The 20,794-nt window shown below is 38.3% G+C and overlaps 1 protein-coding gene across 1 annotated transcript; it reads right to left on the bottom strand.

Annotated features, from left to right (window-relative positions):
• Nucleotides 1-2,864: 2,864 nt before the first annotated feature.
• On the bottom strand, nucleotides 2,865-20,573 carry LOC146500621 (endothelin receptor type B-like). The gene is made up of 8 exons (XM_085136644.1): nucleotides 7,434-20,573; nucleotides 6,831-7,282; nucleotides 6,587-6,699; nucleotides 6,196-6,400; nucleotides 5,847-5,987; nucleotides 5,625-5,758; nucleotides 5,396-5,504; nucleotides 2,865-4,688 (listed from the first exon to the last, which is right to left on the bottom strand). The coding sequence occupies exons 1-8, from the start codon at nucleotides 7,591-7,593 to the stop codon at nucleotides 4,521-4,523; spliced, it is 1,482 nt and encodes a 493-aa protein (XP_084992770.1). The 5' UTR covers nucleotides 7,594-20,573; the 3' UTR covers nucleotides 2,865-4,520.
• Between the last annotated feature and the right edge of the window lie 221 nt (nucleotides 20,574-20,794).

Below are 20,794 nucleotides of genomic sequence, written 5' to 3'. Positions count from 1 at the left end.
TTCAGTATAAATGAGCATATTGAACTCCTGTGTCCTGTCCAATGCTGTTGCATCCAACAGTCAAAGCCTCAGAGACACGGTCTCTCTTATGTCAGAACAGAAAGAGATGCATGAGTGTATGAACACAGCAGGCACTGTGACTGTGTGGGCTGAAAAGCGTGTACGTTACTTTCTCTGTTCTCTTGAAACATATTTTGGGCATCTCTAATCACAAACAAACACATTTTGAGTCAGATGGTTCTAATAAAATGCAATTTAAAAAATGAGGTGATCTTCAAAGATTACAAGATATAAGTCTTAATAAGCATTTTTCTGATGCTCTATGTTTTTGCACATAGAAAACATAGAAAATATTATAGAAGTTAATCGGCTTTAAAATCGAAACCTGATTCTAATTTTTGATTGATTTATTCTAGTATTCATAGTTATTTGATTAGACATAATGATGACAGCCTGCTGGTTTGAATGTATTTGATGTGGGAATAAATAGTTGCTTGTGTTCTGTATATGATGTATTAAGAAATATTAAAGAAACACACAGTTAAAAAAAATTTTTTTTTCTAGTTTCAAAGTTCTGTATGTAAGGATGTGAAACTTTTATGTTTTAACTTTTATATTGTGCTAATGGATTTTAAAAAGAAGAAGAAGAAGAAGTCCTTTCCTGACTTGCATGGCTTTTTCTGACAGCCTGTAGACTGATTTCCTCAGACAGATAAAGAAAAAGTAAATAGAGAAAAAATAGTCAGACGGCATTTTGCTCGGAATAAACGTTAGGGAGCAGTTGTTCTACAGTGCACAAATCTGGCTTTGGTTAGCTGGCAATAAAAATGAGCACAAACAGGAGGATGCTGACCTCAGTTAATTGGTACCAGTGCCAATGTAATTAAGTTTTCAGAATTTAAACAGAAATTTTAGAGTAAATGCCGAAACTTTTCATTTGTCTCCTGACTGACTACAAAACAAACACAAATCTTTAAACTGCAGGCTTTCGCAAACGTGTAAATATATAAGATGCTCGATGCGATGATCAACATTAAACTCAGTTTTGAGCCATTGTGGTGTGGACAGGTGACCTCTGGTGGTGTCTCGTATTGTCTGAAATCAGGGCATTGGCAACTTATCCTTTTGGTCCTTTGGGTAGCTGCTCCATTCACATTCCAAGGATGCTTAAAAGGACTGTGATCTGGGGACTTTTGAGACCAGTTCAGTGGATTAATTGGTAAGTATGCAACAAAGTTCAGGTGAGTGACACATATCAAAGTAAGGACCGTGTGAATGCCTTGTCACTGTCCAAGAATGGTCTGGGTTGTTGTCCTTTGTTGCTCTCTCTCTCTCTCTTGTCACGCTCTTTCCTCTTCTCTCAGGTGGAGGCGGGCAGAGTAAACTCTGGGCTCCTGCTGGCAGTGCCTACTGGTTTCCTGCTCTTCAGCCGATGTGCTTGCTTCTTATCTGATCATCACTCAACAGTATTTAAGGACCACCTCAGGATTCTATTCTTTGCCTGACTGTCATTGTTTGATTGTTAAAATCAGGCTTTTTGATGTCCAGGTTCCACCCCATCCACCCATCTTTATAAAGCACTTTAAAACAACCACAGCTGACACAAAGTGCTGTACATTGAAACTAAATAATAAAAACACATAGGATATAAATAATAAACAAATAGAAAAAGTCAAATAATTAAAAGGAAAACTGAGAGAAAAAACTAAAAGTTGCCTGAGCTAACATCATCATGTTGTCTAAAGAGCTCTCCCCCTGTGGAAAATACTTACCTGATATTCTGAACTTGTCCGTTCCTGCACAAAGGAATTGTGGAATTACTCACCTGCCTCTCAACCCTCCACCAACACCTGCCTCCTGGCCGGTCACTTCCCTCACTGCCTCTTTGCTTAGAATACTCAAGTAAGAATCCAATTCAGTTCAAACATTAAAGGCTTCAGAACTTACCAGCAACACGGATTAACCTCCTTCTTCTTTCTGACAGAAGTCACTTCCTATGTGGAGAACCATAATTCCCCAGCTGCAAGTCTTTGTTGCTCTATTTGAATTCCTGTCAAATAAACCTTTTAAACTGCACACTGAGAGTTTGAGGTCTTGCTTCAGTCCACAATAATTGCTGTCACCATTGGTTCTGACATGCAAGGACACACGGTTTTCAAGCAGAGCTCTGGATTATAACAACAGAATTTAAAAAAAAATTAATTAAAACAGATGCAGCTTCCAGTGGTTAACCCCAGTGATAACTGGAGGCAAAAATATTGGTGGGGGCACAGTTGGGTCAGACAGGTCAAACAATGTAAAGCATCTTACAGATAAGGTTAAAAAACACAAATCTAACACCAATAGTAATATTTCTCAAACCGTTGCTATAAAAAAACTTTAAAAACACAAATATATACACAAATCTTGAATAAACATGAACACTTCAACACAAGAAAAATTGTACTGTTTCAGCAGCACTCGAAATTGCCACCCTTAGTCAAGAGCTAGCTAGCGAGTGCCTCTTCTTCCTCTACAAGACAAGAGTGCCTGTGCTGTCAGGATGTGTGAATTTCTCGATGATGTTAAATTGTCCAATCAAATTCTCAAACAAGGCAATAAACAAGGAAATCCATGAATGCCAATTGGTCACGGATGCACAAAATTGCGCCCCGACGGCTGAACTCCAAGCTCCAAATAAAACTCACCCTCAGACCCTTCTTACAGAAAAACTTTCAGTCTGGCCTTTTTGACCACTGTCCGTACAAGGAAGTCTATACATAATTATATTATTCATAACACATAACGTAGTGTGTTTGAGTACAAAATCGATTCTGGCAGACACGTGAAGGCAACCACACATGTTATGTAAGCAAAATGCAATATTTTTACGGGGGTGGCACTGTAGCAAAGGTCTGAAAGGAGATTTGACTTAAGCCAGCATTCTTCTTGATGTCCAGCAGGGGGCGACTCCTTTGTTTGCAAAAACAAGACAAGCTGGATAGATATTGGAAAACAGCTCACAGCTCTATGACCTCAGTGAACACTTTCCGATGACTTTATTGGCTCAGTCACTAGTTTCAGGTCATGTTGAATAAAACATGAAGTTCATTTTGTAATGCCATTGTTAGAATCAGACAGGAGGATAATCCAGGAAATGCTCTTTCGCTAAGGACTTGTGATTGACAAGCCCTTAGCCAAAGAGGACTTGTCAGTCACTTGTGATTGTGATTGACAAGTCCTTAACCAATAAGCACGTCGTGTCCTCGGTTTAACACTGATTTTACCCATCACCTGTCACATCCTGTTCAAAACACCAAGATGGCAACTGCAAAAACACTCAGCCTGTGGCTTCATAACTGCAGTTATGGACAGTTTAAAAAATATTGCTTATGATTATATAAGATAATCACTGTAATTCATTTAACCTGTCAGTGTTTTTATTATTTTCGCTGGTGTATACAACAGTTCAAAAAAATAAAAAGCATTCAAATAAAGGCTTTCTTTGATCAGTATGCACCTCTCTTTTGTATAAGCATCACAAAGCATAACAAGAAGTCAGAAGCTTTTATTCAAACAAACGACTCCATTTTTGCAAACAGTCAAGTTTACTTACACGAGATAAACTTTTAATAGGCATTCCAGCACAGAGCATCGAGACACTTCTGCAGACTGATACAGCGTTAGCTGGGAGAACAGCACTCTATTTGTGCTTGCCTTGTCCTGTGACAGGAAGACCTATCAGGTGCCCCCCTCAGACTCCCCCCAATCCCTCTCTCTTCCTGACCTCATTCTGTCATCTTCGTTTTTCTTCTCCCCCACTCACAGGTCTTTCATAAAGTGTCTCCATGCATTACACATTTAACAATGCATTAAAAATAGGCCACCATCAATCAGTCATTCAGTAGTGGAGACGAAATCTACTTGTGGCACCAATTTGATATATTTCTCAAGGTTCATGCAGGAAAAGAATGCCATAAACTCTTGAAATGATGTGCGGCATATGAAAGTTAACAGATATGTAAATAGTATGAGATAATAATACACCCTACCTCATAAAACCCACCATGATAATTCTGAATTCCCCTTCGCTTAATTTCCTCTGACATAGTGTCTTTCCAGAATCCAGAAACAGAATTAAGATAATATATATATGCAGGCGCTAAGCTGTGACAAGATTTCTGTTGATGGGTGCCAGGTTCACATCGTGTCCAAAACAGTGATTTGAGAACTGTGATGCATGATACAGGATAGGTACTAGGTAAAATCTGATGTAATGTTAGGGAGTGAGTCAAGCCTCGAGGGCAAATAGTCTGAACAGTCTGACTCCAGGTTGCTCATGCCAAAGCAGATGTTCAACTGACGACAGCATTACAAAAGACAGGGCTCCATGTTATTCAGAAGGTATTTTATATTATTAGGATGGCATGTCAAGGTTGTCAAGCTGCCGATAGAGCTGCCTTTGTAGCTGTTTTGATGGCCATGTATATTTAATAAAGATATATCGACAATCTCACAAAGTGTTTTCAAAGCGAGTTTTGTTAGCACAGTAAGGTGTTCTCCTGCTCAGGTTCAGGTACAGGAGTCTGCTTGTGAGCTTTGATGTTGCAGCTCTGCTCTGAGGCTTGATCCTGCATTCTGGACTTCAAAACAGACTGCATCTCGTCATGGGCAACAGCTTGAAGAGGTAGACACCTGCACAGACATGCCTGAAGGACCACCCGGAAAATTTGGTCAGAGGACAACAAACATTTCCCATCAGCTTCACCTGGCAAAAACTGCCTATTATGACGTTTTTATGTGAAGTATTTCCTGTCCAAATCTACAGTAAAGCAATCGCTAATGATCCACAGATTGAGTTTTCATTCATTCAGAGAGCGCAAATCTTATCGGGAATAGATATGTAGTCTGGAAAGACAGTTGTTTAAAGCAAGCTTCAGTTTTGGGTGTTTCATAAATATTACATAAAAAAAATATGTTGCTATGAAGAAAGAAATCCATGTATTGTGCAGTGCAAAAAATGTAAGTATAGATAAAATAAATGAAAGAATGTTTTAGGTATCTTCTTCTGAACTTGTGGTACAATAAAGGCTCTTGATTTTTTTTCCCTTAAAAATTGCCTCGAAGCGATGTTTTCTTCTTCTTTTATAGCACGTCACTTTGATTCAGTGACCAACTGTCTGGTAGATTGCCAAGTGTCTGATGATGTGTTTTTTTCTCAGACCATTTTCACTTATTACCCCCTCAGGTTATTACTTGCTGCAGTCTGGCTATTTTACAGACATGACTCCATATGTCCTTAATGACACCCCTGATAGCTCATACAATGTGGACCAATATGTTTTCAAGATATACCCGATTTATTTACACTAAATAGTGCCATCTATAAGAATAACAATAAGAGCATGACGCTTACCTTAAAGCATCTCTTGAATCTTTTGCTGACAATGTACAATGCAATAGGGTTGATGCATGAGTTCAGGGATGCCATATTTATGCCAAAATAGTCAAGGACAAGAAAGACACTGAAAAAGAGTTGTCAGGAAATGTCAGGAAAGCTCATAGGCTGGCCAGTGAACAGCAGAAAAAAATTATATATAAATAAATAAACTTTAAATTAAAGGTTCTTAGTACTTTGTGCTCACCTCAGCAGCTGACACCTATTAGGATCTTTTTCATCATAAATTGTTAATTTCAAGATTCTGCTGAGGTACAGAGGCAACCAGCAGAGTGCAAATACAATCACCAGGCAGAAGACAGTTTTTGCAACTTCTCTTCTCTTCAAAAGAAAGGACATGATCAAAATAAGCTTTAAAAAGGAAACATTGCCAGAATGATGCAAAATCTGCCAAAAACCACAATGCTACCTGCTTGATGTGTTCGCATAATGTAGTCTCAGTTTTTCTCAGCATTTTCCTGGTCATCAGTGTGTAGAACACTGCAGTCCAAACTAGTGGCATGCAAAAGTAGAAGCCAAAGAGCCACCAGTCTTTCACTGCTTTATAAATCTGTTGGTTGAACACAACAAGGCTATCAGTCGTGGACGCGAGAGCACCATTCAAGAAACAATATTTGACACACATGTAGGTTGAAAACAAACATACTTTGCATCTGCTGGCTGAAGACAGAAGAAAAACTATGGTAATTATTAAATTTTTTTAGTTATCTTTGACAATTGACATGAAAACTTAAATGTTATGGAGACAATTACATTACCTGCATGAACCCCGTGGTTTGCATTGGGTGTAGTAGACATATCGTGAGATGCTTTTCTTTATAGTCCATTGTTATCATATCAAAACCCACAACTTCAGGGACAGCCAGCAGGATAGAAATAACCCATATCAGACCTATTTCAATTGCTGTCCACACTGAAACCCAGATGCCTTTGATTTGATTCCAGGACACAACAGCTCTGTATCTGTAAAATCAATGAGAAAATGTTATGGCTTGAGGAACTTTTTGTCTGTAACAATGATGCATTTTCAGCTAAAGAACATTTCAAGGGCTAATGCTAAATAAATCTGTCTGCCTGATGAAATACAGATAGGAGGCACGGAACACTATTTTCTTGGAGGGCACAGGACAGTGCTGTTTATCTCCTTACCTGTCAACACTCAAGGCACATAAGCTCAACACAGTAATTCCAACAGAGGTTTTTTGTATGAAGGGAATGAGTTTGCAAAGTACTAAACCGAAGGGCCAATTTTCTGCCATGAGCTGCAACAAAAACAAAAGGGCATTTTTGGCAATTTAAAGAAAGAAAAACACCCACACCCACAATCAATTCCAGCTGAAATTAAGTGCAAAAAAGAAAACAATAATTGCACACCATGTGGTAAATAACTCACCCTGTAAGCGTTGATTGGAATGTCTATCACAATGTGGATTAGATCTCCCAAAGCAAGGCTCGCAATGAGAATGTTAGGGCCACTTCTCATGCGTTTGTTTACGTAGATAATTCGAAGCAAGGCGGAATTCCCAACTATTCCAACAACGAAAACAAGCAGGGAAACTATAATATTGACATATTTGAAGGTGACTCTGATTCCAGCTGACTCTGAACACATAGGAGGGTGTGATGTTTTTGGTCCTGCTACTTGAGGTGGATGAATTGAGCTGTTGGATTTCTCCTTTTCCAGTATTAAAAAAACAGGGGAGGTTGCTGCAGAGAGCTCAATTACAGGAGATGGTTCTGAGTCCTGGTTGTTGGCCGTTTCACCGACAAGAAGATTTCCCAAAAACAGAACCAGAGTCAAAATCCACATTGTTGTAAAATTCCTCAAAAATGCCTTTTTGCCAACTGTGGAATGGAAAAAATGAAAGCTGTTATAATCAGCACAGCTAATTAGCTTTACGATTTAGTGCAACGTAAAGGATTCGTTTAACTTATTTTTATTTATTTAAAAGGGAAAAAATATTAATAATAGCATTGATTATGATTGCCAGCTTACCTTCAGATGAACACATACACACTGCGTGCAGATAGTCTCTGTAATAATAAACAGGCTGTATGTTTAATACAAAGGACGGCTCTTTGTTGCCTGCTATAACTCGGCTGAGGAAAATCAGGGTTTTATAGACTAAGGTACTGTTGTCAGCATTAGTCATCATCGATCTGTCAGTAGTGACTGTTATTACTTCCCTTGATGCATCACCCTGAATGAAAGGATGGTGTTGAAGTGTATTGTCTGCTATCGCAGAGTGAGATCATTTTATAAGCTTCAGTAGGGATATTGTGTTACAGTTTTTCCCTCTGTTACTAAAAGTTGTCCATTATCTTATTTGACATATCCTCACAAAATCTAAATGTAGAAAAATGTCTATTTTAGTGAAGCAAGAGATTTTCTTTGCTTAGAGCCACAAAGCCTTTATCACTAAGTCACACTCTATCGAGTCATCATTAATGAATGCAATGGGAAGTGGAAAAATATCTTCTGCAGCTATATTACATTTTGGATGTACATGAGCCTGATGCACAAATACTGACAGGCAAACGCACTTGAATAATAATGAAAATGATGCAAATTTTAACTACAACATTTAAAGAGTTTCAGCTGACATTTTTTGCCTCAGTTGACACATATCAATTTGAAAACATGACTCGGTCTCAGTCCTACCAGAGTTACTGCTTCTGCCTCTCCTGAGGGTCCCAGTGAAGGTGACTTCTCCCCCTCGACAGTCTAACGACAACCTGAAGAGCCTGGAGGAGCAGGAGACGTGACGACAAGAAAGATCCCACTGTTAATAACATACTTGACAACTACTCATTTCAACATCGAAATCTGTGCCTCACTGCTCACAGATGACCTTGGGAAACTATATGCTGGCACGTGTTTTTGCAAGAAGTACAGATTATGAGAAGTGAATTGAGAATAAAAGACTGTGACAACTGTTCGCAGCTAAGTTTTCGGTATATTCTAAATAAATACAACTTTTTTTTTTTGGTATCTTTTTCATGCAAGGCCCATAGAAGTAATTATGGTAATATGTAAAGATTTCTAAACACAGCACCTTGCATTTCTGTTTCATTTGTCACTTTAATTAACTGCATTTTGAGTCAAATTGCTGGTAAAACTGATCTGAAACCAGCTGTTTTTTGGTCTTTGGCCTCAGTTGTGCTTTAATGGATATGACAATTATCTTGCTGGTCGGTTTGGCTAAAGAGCTTTTTACCTGACAAACCCTACCACTGCTGTCAGATGTAATGACTCGCCAAACCCACCATTACCACAGCTGCATATCTGCAATGGACACAGTTTAATTTGGAAACCAAAATGCTTGGGTTTATTACAGATTGCAGCCTCGGTATTTGCAATGATTATGGTCTTAGCTGTGAAATGTGTCCACACTTACATGGCTTATCACAGCAGGTAAGTCATGTGAGCAAGAAGCTCTTTTGTAGCTTATCCACCAAAAATACTGAATAAAATTGCTCTCGTGAAGCATTTCTTTTGTCTCCCATCGCCGTTTTCTTCAGTTCCACCAGAGTTCATGAAGGTTTGTTTGTTGGATGGAAGATTTATTACTCTGATGAGCACTCAAACACACACAGATTGGGAGTGGGTGGAGCAGAGCCCCTCTTTCAGCTGTCAAGGTAAGCTCTGTCATCAGTATGGTTAAGATTGGGTCACCTGTTCCAGCCCCCTCTTGGATCTCATGACTTAGACAATCAATGTCAAAATCCTAATTATTTCTCTCTTGTGTAGTTCAAAAGGAAATTGAAGAATCCCGTTGATGCATGCAGAGGTGAACGTGGACAGTGTCCCCAATTAGCTGCTGTTTTTTAATGCAGTTCTGGCTGATGGCTCTAACAGCAAAGCCATCCAGTATTGTGGTTTTGTTCCCTGCGTGGAGGATATTTTAAGCATTCTTGAAATCTCGAAATAAAATTATGTACCTAGATGGTAACTAATGACATTTTTATACTGAGAAATTATGTTCTTAAAATGAACTAATTGCCAACACAGTCTTTCAAAGACAGTTGTACATTTTCCACCTTTTGTTGTTACCCAGCTTTTCTGTTCTAGCACTTTTTTTCACCAACACCATTTTTTATAATAATAATCATTTTAAAAAAATGCATTTGATATGATATCTTATACAATTTTCTTTGTATTTGCTTTAAGACATTGTAAACATTATGAGATTATTGCATTTTATTTATAAACTGCAAATCTCTCTATATATAGAGCCTTTTTTTTTTCTTTTTCGAAAAGTGCCCACCAGCATTAAAGCACTGCTCACATTGTATATTAATGCATCAGATATCACCTCTGTCACCACTGCCAGATTTCTCTGCAAGGGCAGAGTTAGGAGACAGATGATGAAAACCGTGTGGGTCATTCTTGTTTCCTAGCATACAGGCCAAAACAAACTTGGTAATGACAGTGATGGCTTTTTTCCCACAGTAATAGCTGCATGTGGTGACTATAATATCAGAGGTGCAGAGGTGATTATGAATCAGTTTTTTTGCTGCTGGTTCCAGGTGTTGAATCTAAAAAAGATGGCCCTTTTTCCCCTCAGTCTGTCTATTGATAGCACTTCTATTAGCCCTTCACATACACTCACCAGCCACTTTGTTAGGTACACCTGTTCAACTGCTCATTAACACAAATATGTAATCTGCTATTCACGTGGCAGCAACTCGGTGCATTTAGGTACGTAGACAGGATCAAGATGACCTGCTGAAAATCAAACTGAGCATCAGAATGGGGAAGAAAATTTATTTAGGTGACTTTGAATGTGTCATGGTTGTTGATGCCAGACAGGCTGGTATAAATATTTCACAAACTGTTGATCTACTGGGAATTTCTTACACAATCATCTCTAAGGTTTACAGAGAATGAGAAAACATCCAGGGAGTGACAATACTGTGGAGGAAAATGTTTTGGTGATGTCATAGGTCAGAGGAGACTGGCCAGAATGTTTGTGAGCTAGTAGGAAGTAACTCAACTGTATCTCAATTAAACCGTCAACACAACCAAAATATATGGAAGATTATCTCTGATTACACAACACCTTAAACTATGAAGCAGACTGACTACATAAACAAAAGACTACACCAGATACCACTCCTGCCTCCTAAAAACAGGAAAGCGAGGCTACAATTTTAAACAGACTCACCAAAGCTGGGCAAGCCTCAGTTTCCCCTGCAACATTCAGATGGTAGGGTCAGAATTAGACAGAAATCCAGGCTTGTATCAACATTTCAGGCTTTTGCTGGGCACACTATTATGTCCCTTGGTACCAGCTGAGCATCATTTAAATAAAACAGCCTGAGTGTTGCTTCTGATCACGTCCATTCCTTTATGACAACAGTGTACCCGTCTTCTGCTTCCAGCAAGACAAACACCATGTCACAAATCATCTTAAACTAGTTTCTTGAACATGATGGTGAGTTGATCATGGTGGGCTCCACCTCACCAGTCTCAAATACAATATAGCATCTTTAGGATGTGGTGGGACAGGAGGTTTGCATCATTGATGTGCTGTCAACAAGTCTGCAGAAATTGTACAATGCTATGATGTCAATACAATACCCTGTTGAATCTATGCCATGAAAAAAGTTTAAAGAAAACTACTGGCAACTGCTAGAAAAAGAGGCATATTCCTACAGTGTGGATGTAGTTTTGTTAATTAAAAGTCAATGAATTGGAAAGCACTGCGGTTCTGATAATATTTACAGAATGACTGACTCACCTGGTAAGAAAGGGTTCATGCCCACTGTACGAGTGGCTGTAGGAAGCTTTCAGAGCATAACCAAAACCTCCCCAATTGTTGGGGCAGGTTGCAGTTCTTACACAAAAACAGGCTAAATTAATTTCACAATCACCACGTTGTGGTTATTCCACTCTAACAGTGCTTTACTCTAAAAGTAAGCTGCACATTCCTCGTTCTATAACTGCACCACTACGGCCTCTGGATGTTAACAGAATGGACGTGACTACAATCTGAGGGAGCTCTCTCGCCCTCCCCAACTCATCCCAACTCATTTCATTACAGATATTTTGTCAGAGGACACGTGAACCCACAGCAACCAGAGATGAAGACAAGTCTTGTAATTATTATTGAATATGATGTTGTCCAACTGTTACCAGAAAAACGCCCATTAAAATCAAATAACCTTATTTCTGCACCTCAGTATCGCACAGTATTTGTCTAAAGAGTAATTTGAACAAAGAAACAAAACAAGAGCTTAGAAAAATGTGACGTACGACCTCTTTAACTAAATGGTTCTGTCACTGCTGAGAGTGATGATGGCAAAGCGATTAGCCAAAAGGAAGACAAGACAGGCAGCATACCAATATAAACAATAATAAGTTTTTACACAAAATCCAGATGTTCTGTAGCATTTGGTGTTTAATTTATATTTTAAGAGGAAAACAAAACTCTATATAAATTAAAACAACATTAATTGGCATCTAATCAGCTGTCCAGTACATTTCAGTGTGTTAAATAAAATAATAAGACCGTCGTTAAATCAGTAGCTGCTTTGACTGTCTTGTGTTGTCTGTGCTAAGCCTACTTGATATCTTTCATTGATGACAAGTCTGATGGTGGTAGAAGGCAAAAGAGAAGGGAACACAGTGTCCCATGAGACAAAAGCACCCCAGAAGTTTCCTGAACCTTTAGTGCCACCGAGGACTGATGGATAGAGTGACAGACAGATGGAGAGACATTCATCTATCCAGTTCCACATATTCAATTCAGGGTTCAGGGTTATCTATAGCCAGCTAGCTCTACCTAGCGATAGGTTCCAGCTGTCTTGGTCCAGCCACCCCCTTCAGCTCTGGGTCCAAACATGTAGGAGAGGTAGCAGCAGATACAACAGTTTTTTTTTATTATTAATTATGTATTTGTTTCACATATTTGTCACGCTTACATGTTTCAGATCATAAAACATCAATATCAGACAACCAAATAACCAGAGTAAATTTAAAAAGCACTTTTCCAAGTTATCCAAGCCTACAGTACTGTAGGTTTTTCTTGCAGAAGATGTGATTGCCTGTTACATGCCTCAGCGCGCCAGCACATCTATCATCACTGATAGATAGATTGATATCATCATTGATTTTCTGTCATCCTTATTAAGGTGCTCTCTCCTCTTTGAGTCATCCCAAGTGCTGATTGGCAGCAGAAAGCTGACTGCACTCTTATATATAGTCAGAGAAGCTGGTGCATGAAGGTGGGCAAGGTTCACTCTCTCTTTCTCTTTCTCCCTTAAGTCCATCAACGGTGTTATCCCTCAGTTGCTTTTTCATTGTTGTTTATTAATTATTAGTTAATTTGGGAGTTTCTGGCAGTGCTGTTTTTGACAGTCCTATTTTGGTTCTGCTAGTCGAGTTTACTAATATTTGTTTAGGGGAGAAGCTTGAATTGTGTAGCTGGCAAATTATCTTCTTCCGCATATTATTATTATTTTTTTTTTTTTGGTATGGATTGCTATCGCCACTATTTGTGTTCAGCTGTTGTAAGTAAAAATCATATGTAAAGCCCTTTTGGGATACTGAAGCAGTCATTTAAAAACATTTAATTAAAAAAAAAAAATAGACATCAGTGTTTACCCAACTACCAGAACCAACCAATTTGATCATGAAATTATAGGCCATAGGAATATAGGACATAGGGAGAGGTAAAACTGTTTAAGAAGCTTTGAAAGCATTATCTATAGAATTAATTGTAGTTCTTGCAATTTCCTTCCCATTAGAATCCATCTGAGAAAGAAATTGGCACTTATGATAAGATGTAACAGATTGTTGCCAGGTCCACACAGATTTAGCTGGACTACATTAAACCCTACTCATTTGGCCCTGCACTTAGCAACACTAGACCTGAAAGGTTCCTTAATAATTCTAATTGGTACAGTTTTCTGGCAACACCAGAGTACTATTTTCCCATTTCTGCAGATTTTTTTTTTTGATTTTTTTTAAGTAGGCTGAAACATTTGAAGCTCCATAGAAAACCCAAGACTTGTACAAAGGTATAATTATGTATGCAACCTTGAGACTTCTAAAGATAAATTACAGCAATATTAAGCATGTGGTCTTTTATGCTTCCCATGGAGACGATACGAATACATAGATAGTATCCTTTGTTTCTTAAGGTTGTATTAAGATCAAACAAACTCTTCAAATGGATGTCAAAAAAGATCATTGATGAGCCTCATCCCTGGGGTAATATTTAAAAACAAAAATTACTACTGGCATGTTTACATTGAGTCTACAAGAACAGACAGATGATGAGATGATGATGATCCAATGCTCATGCATTTGTAATGACATTGCTGTTGTTATGTTCCGTCTTAAAGCATATGTGTTTGATCATCTGTGGCAAAATCAAGAAGAAAAAAAAAGCCATCACTGCAGAATTCAAAAAGCTTTGTACGCTTCGGAAAAGGAGGGCAGACCAAACTGTTGAGCCGATTGTGTTTATTTGGCTTCGTGTCACAGCTAAAGGAGGCAGGCTAATTAAGAAGTTCCACAAAAGTGGGAAATGTTTTCTGACCTTATGCGTGAATGGAACGGATAATGTTTTGCATCCTTTTAAGCAGTGCTGAAAGTGGACGATCAAGGACAAGGTCAAAGTACAAATGAGAGACTACATTTGTTCCCTTTGATAAAAGGTTTGCACAGTGTTAATGATCCTTAATAGACAAAGCTGTCCTTCTGGGAAAGCAGCCATTATAATATCTTCTGCAGAAGCTGCTGACTTCACTTACATAATCCTGGTAGAAAGGACGTAGTGCCCAGCATCAAAGGCATTTTTGCAAAATAAAAGCTGCTCCACATGCTATCATCCCAGTGGAATGATATGGTAATTGTTACTCTATAAGGGTTATGAAATGGATTTAAACAGAGGGCTTTCTAAAAATGAGGCCTTGAGGTAATGGTTTGACATTTTCATAAACATATTTGCTTTGTGGTGGAGAATTAGAAGAAGATTTGCAGCTAGATACCACTCTCCTGTCTTTAGAGTAAATATGCAGCTTCTTAGCTCATCTCAGTAAAATACTAGTTGCAACTTGCCTAGTCCTGTCTTCATAGGTAGCAAAACTTCCTCCCACATAAATAGTCTGGTATATGACCTCAGTAAAAGAGTACCTCAGCTTTCATCTAATTTATTTTATTAGAAGAGAAGTGTGAGCTTTAAAATGTAAAACTATTCCTTTTAACCAAATATAAATTTAATGTTGAAAACCAATTCAAACCTGCAGTTTTTTTGATAGGTTTCTTTAAAGACCTTTGGACCAGCTGCCTCACTAATCTCTGTGGTATGTTTAAAGGTTGAATCTGACCCCTGGTAGAGGTCTCTGCTTTGGTGAGACCAGAGATCTGAGGAGGTGCAGGAATTGGCTGTATTTTTATCCACAAGTATGCGACCTTCCCTTCACTCTTGGGCTGCACATCAGTTTGTGTGTGTGCATATCCCCCTAAAAATGCACGTAACCTATTTCACCTTCGCACATCATGAAAATATTAAGCTTCATTCTGAGGTCAAAGCTTAAAGTTGTTAATGGTAAATTTATGCACTACAAACTGTGCTTGCTATGATTTGATATGCCGCTCTTATACGTGAAAAATATACAGCGGGAGCCTCCATTATAAACCACGCAGTATAACAGAGCAGCCATTCATGATAATCATTAGTTGTAAAGAAAAGAAAAATAAATTTGAAAAGGGATAATGTGTCATTTTGATTTTAATGAAGCTTTTTTTGTCTTTCGTTTCTAAAGAATCATAAAAAGCCAGAGCACAGTGTTCCCAATGACGAGCACAGAGATTTACTTTCTGCTTGGCCTGATGCAGACCTGCATGTTCCACCACTCTGCAAATCTGCACCACATTAAGCCACATTACATTTTCCTTCCCCAGATGCAGTGGTTTAACAAACAAATGGAGAAGGAGAAGTGACCCGGAAAGATAAAGGCCGACGTAAATTAAGAGAGAAATACAGAATTGGCAAAAAGCTCGCCTCTTTTATGGCAGCGATGGCGTTTTACAGCATTGCATTATTTCAGATTTGTTTGAATAATATGGTGCGAAGTCATTCACGGTTGCATTCAGATTGTAAAAGATTTGATCAGCAGCTACACACACACACACATTAAATGGTAAACACAGTCCATTCTGTCTTTCCTCATTCTTCCTAGCTCTATGAATTACTCGCCATTTATACGAAATCTTTTAAACATAACAGATAACAACCGGTCATCTTCCAATAAATTCTTGACTGCTAATACGTTACCATTCAGCTGGACACATCGCAATACTATTTTTTTTTCACATTCTTTATGCTATTTCTAACTTATATGAAATGGTTAAAGTGCATGCACTCTTGCTTTGTCTGCCCAGCTGTAGTGAGTCAGTCTGAATTAATTCTTAGTAAGTTATACTTGCCAGTCTTGTGCAATTTCGTTAAAGTTAATAAACAAAAAAATACTAAAGCTTTTATTTTCATCATAATTGCTATCCACTTAGGTTCCTCTGTGACATTTTTTACTCTCATTTGTTATCTGGGAGTCTTTCTAGAAAGGTATAAGGGATGGCTGTTTTTTGTGCAGAGCATATAATAATAATATAAAAATAAATCATGTCCGTAGCATCCCAATGCATACATTGTGAGGCAACTATAAACTTTTAAGTCTCCATACCACCATACATGTTGTGTCAAAACATTCCTGCAAATGTACACTGAAAATAGATGAGTTTCAAATTCATTGCATTTTTTTTCACTCTGTTAAAATGAAACCAACTTTTTCGGAAATTGAAGACTAATGATTGATTTTGACCATTTCTTCTTTCGACTGTTCCCTTTTGGTGTCGCCACAATGGATCTTCTGCCTGTATTTCCTGCTATCACTAGCATTTTCTTCTGCCACCCCAGAAATCTCCATTTCTTCTCTCACAACATCCATAAACCTTCTCTGTGCTCGTCCCCTTTTACTCCCGGCTGGCAGCTCCATATTCAACAGCCTTTGCCCAATATATCCACTATCCCCCCTCTGCATATGTCCAAACCATCTCAACATTACCGCTCTTACTTTGTCACCAATCCACTCAACCTGAGCTGTCAGAAGGACAAGTTGTAGGGAAATTGTCAGAAGGACAGCTCAGGTCTACCCACGTCTAATCCTGTCCCTCCAGGTCACTCCCAGTGAAAAGCCCAGCATCATCAACTCTGACACGTCCATCTCAACCTCCTGTTCCCACTAATAAAAATGGCCCATAAGAAGACTGTCAATTAACACATTCCCAGAGATTTAAATGGCATGTACTAACCATGACCATAACGCTGTGTTAACTTGTCCAAGTTGGAAATTGCAGATCATGAAAACACAGCGCTGAGGCAAAAATGTTACTAGCAATGTCTTTTTCTTTAGGCTCTTCCCTCCTCTGCTTTGTTGGCATGAGCATGATTAAGTACAGTAGTGTAAAGTATATTTCACAAGGTTTTCAGTGTCATTGTAAATGCACAACAAATTGTATCCATACTATCACATGTTATATTTAAATATACAGTATATATGAATAACTGGTAAAGTGTTCAGCATGTAGTGAAACTGGCATATCCTGTGCAAATCACTGAAATTGTAAATGAAAAATGTATCACTGTAGAAAAATCGTACACACTGACATGCCAGGCAGTGGAGCTTATATTTTCAGTGTATTCTAACTAAAATGTTAGCTTTTAATTAGACATAAGACACTACTTATTATCTTAATTTAAGAATAATGCAGTTGTTGTGCTTTAGTTGTATATGCACATGGTTATTGAAGACGGTAGGCCCACTCAGACTCACTCAGTTGCTTAGTTTCTTTGTGTTCTTTCCTACTAAGTAGATATTATGATCAGACTTCTGAGAGGATCATACCATCTGTTGCAGGCTTCGTCGTTTTGCTTGTCACTGACGATAGTCTTTTATGTCTCTGGCTGCGTGTTTGCCTTGTTGTCATGCAGCAGGATGAATTTGGAACCAATCAAATATACCAAGCTAATGGTACTGTTTGATGGATAAGACTCTAAACATCTAAAGTCCCTAAAGCTTTTGATTTTGCTTTTATCCACACCATATACTGTGCACAGTCCTGTACACTAATGGCTGAGGCGAGAACAGGAGAGATCAAACAGAAGATGAGGTAGGATTTAAAGAACTTGAGGTAAAGTTTTTTCCCTGTTGTGGTGTCTTATAGACAGAATTGTTTACACTAGCGGTGAAAATTGTTGTTTTTATCCGTCCATTCTGTGTCTGCTTCTTCCTTTTTTGTGGTTTCTCTGCACATCTCCAAAAGTATCACAGTAATGATGCAAAAACCTGACTCGCTAGACAAATCAAGTGAGATGGAGACAACAAAAGACAGAAGAAAAAAATCAACATTTGTACAAAAAGGAAGGTTATAATTAGGATATACACTACGGAGAATGTTTACAACAATAAACTCACGAGGTATTGTCTAATTTGCCTAGTGTAGCAGAGTTTCTTTGGATTCTAGTATTTTATGCTATTAAACCAACATTTAAAAACACACTTTTTTTCTGGAGAGTCGAGAAATAAATGGTGAATTGATACAATTAGCATACATGGAGGCTTTTTTGTGTTTTTCAGAGATCTTTTTCCTATTGCCAAAGAAATACTGAATGTGGGTTTTCAGAGCCTTGTCTATCCTTGTCACAGTGTAAGTTTTATCTTGTGAAAGATGATATGACATGGTATCCAGAGACCGAGTTTCACGATTTTGATTTATTCATGAAACACAAGTTAAAGACCTCAAAGAATTTAATAAATTATGAAGTGTCTTTGTTTTTTTTTCTCCTCAGAGTGTTCCTAAAAACACGAAATCTGAGGTGGAGATATCCCCAGATAATGAAGTGTTGGATTTGCTCAGCACGGAAACTCCCCCAGCTCCCCAAGCCTGCCAAGGAGAAACGAATGAGCCGCTAACTAGTCTGGACAAGGTATGCAAGAATATACTACTTTTAAACTGCTGGTTTTCATCCCCTGCTATAAATGTGAATTAATTTATGGACCGTGCAATTAGTATGCATTTCTTTCTTTTTCTTTTTTGTATCAAAGCTTGCCTGTCGGGGCTTTTGCTTGTTTTAAAACGTGTCCGTCTCTGACCCTGTCTTTGAATACCTCATTAGCTGGGATATTTAGATGCTGTGTTTCTGACAGTGTCTTTTAGAGACAGAGGCAGAGAGAAGAGAATGAAAAGCATCTATTCAAATAATGTCTTCAGACCCCCAACGTCAAGTGGATCAGAGGCATTGCCGCAGACCGTGTTGAACATTTGATGTGAGTGCTGCCAGCCGCTGAAGAAACCCCCGGTGACCAGCGATCTGATAGTCAACAGCAATGACCCAAAAGAGGTAAGAACGTGTGTGTGTGTGTGTGTGTGCGTGTGCAGCTCATGATAAATAAAAACTGACTGAAGTGAAAATAAGTGATTTTGCTCACAGAAGTCACTGTGTGCAGCAGTGAGTTACGATTACTGGGGATATCAAACAAACCGAGGTAATTTCAAACATCAAATATCTAATTCTGATATATGAGCACTACTTTGTTTAGAACCTAGTGGATTTGTGACTTAACAATGAGCCTCAGTTGAGCTTCACACAGTAAACTGGGTTGGATAAGTCTTTCAGCTTTAATCCATCGGGTTTAACCTAAGTAAATGCATTAGCCATTTAGAAAAGACAACCATTTTTATACATCGTGCACTATTTCAAAGCCTCAAAGATGATCGAACAACTGACTAACAGTTTTATAGCCAGGTGAAGCCTGGTCCCCCATTATTCAGTGATACATTAAGCAGATCTGGAGTTTATTCCAAGTTTTGAACTTGGATTTGGCAGCTTTCAACTGGAACACTCTTAGTAAGCTACAATGCCAATAGCTTGTGATTCAGGTTCAGAAGTAAGCTATCAAGGCTGAATAAGTCAAATTTTAGTCCTTTTGCAGTGTGAGCATGTCCTCTCAGTCATTCTCTGTGGCCCAACCATCCAAATTCACTAAAAGACATGAGGTATCCCAAGACGTTCTGTTTGAGTCTGCTTTAACCAAAGAAATCTGAGGAATACTTTGGATCATTTTGATTGTTAGATTAGAATTAAATCAACTCCATTTGTTTATCTTTTGGAATTATTTGGATTTGTCTGCCTGGATAAATAAAATCTTAAATCAAGCACCATTTGAAATTACTCTTAAAAGAGAAGAGCTCAAAAAACATCAATCCAGATTCGTGGCCTTTAAAATAAAAACAGTTCTGCTTAGATTTTTACCAAAAAGCTCTTCTCTGCCTCTCTAACAAACAAATGATAATAAAAACGAGTGAATGAATAAATAATGACTGCTTCTGTGAAGAAGGCAGCTTGTGAGATATCAGAGGAATTCCTGAAGCCTGCGGTAGTTATTGCTGAAGAAAATGTGGCTGATGGGGACCCAGTGGTGTAGATAGATCAGAGGTCAGTACTGCTAACAATTCTGGTGGCTTCCAACATTACATTTTTGTATTACCTTTCGAAATAGGTGCATTAACATACGACATATACATACACACAAAGAGTACCTTGGCTGTGGTTGTGTAATTGTGTGTGTGGTCAGAGTGTGACCCCATAAACGACTTCCCTAACACTGCTGGTTTGGAAGTCCAACAGTTCATCTAAACAAAAGGCACTTACCCTAAAACAGATATAGACACGTTTATCCTACCATAAAACAATAAGAGAAGGTATGCCCTCTCCCATGCTCCCAGAATGTGGGTGTGAATGCCAGAACACTCTGGAATGCACACCAAGCCTATGCAGACTGCCAAAGATCACACATCCTATCACTACACAATCGATTATACACCTCTAAGCATATATGGTTAAATATTTCTAAGCATAAATGACAATAAACAATATAAATCTAACATTTTTAAACATGCTTCAGGTTTTGCAAGACGCTGCAGGTTTACAATCAAAAAGTGGTTTAGATCAGCATACACCTAAAGCAGGTTACACACACCATCGACTACAGAAAGGCATCTCATGCAGATTAAATCTGCCTTCCCATTGTTCATCCATATCACAGCTATATTATTGTATACTCTATTAACCCTTGGTAGAACTTCAAAGTCCTACCCTTTCGTTTGTCCTCGTGACCAAAAATTATCCCGCCCCAAAAAGTGCTTTAAAAATGTTATATATCAATATTTTTTTCCACTTTAAATTAGTCAGTCTTTTAAAACTACTTCTGCTTAAAATATCCACATTAAGTTTTAATTATATTTTCATTGTTTTAACCCTTTAAATACCAGTTTGGGTACATGAG

The sequence above is a fragment of the Neolamprologus multifasciatus genome, chromosome 16 (genome assembly GCF_963576455.1).
Source record: "Neolamprologus multifasciatus chromosome 16, fNeoMul1.2, whole genome shotgun sequence".
NCBI lineage: Eukaryota > Metazoa > Chordata > Actinopteri > Cichliformes > Cichlidae > Neolamprologus > Neolamprologus multifasciatus.
Note: the sequence above shows the minus strand (reverse complement) of the source record. Positions and strands in the feature narration are given on the sequence as shown.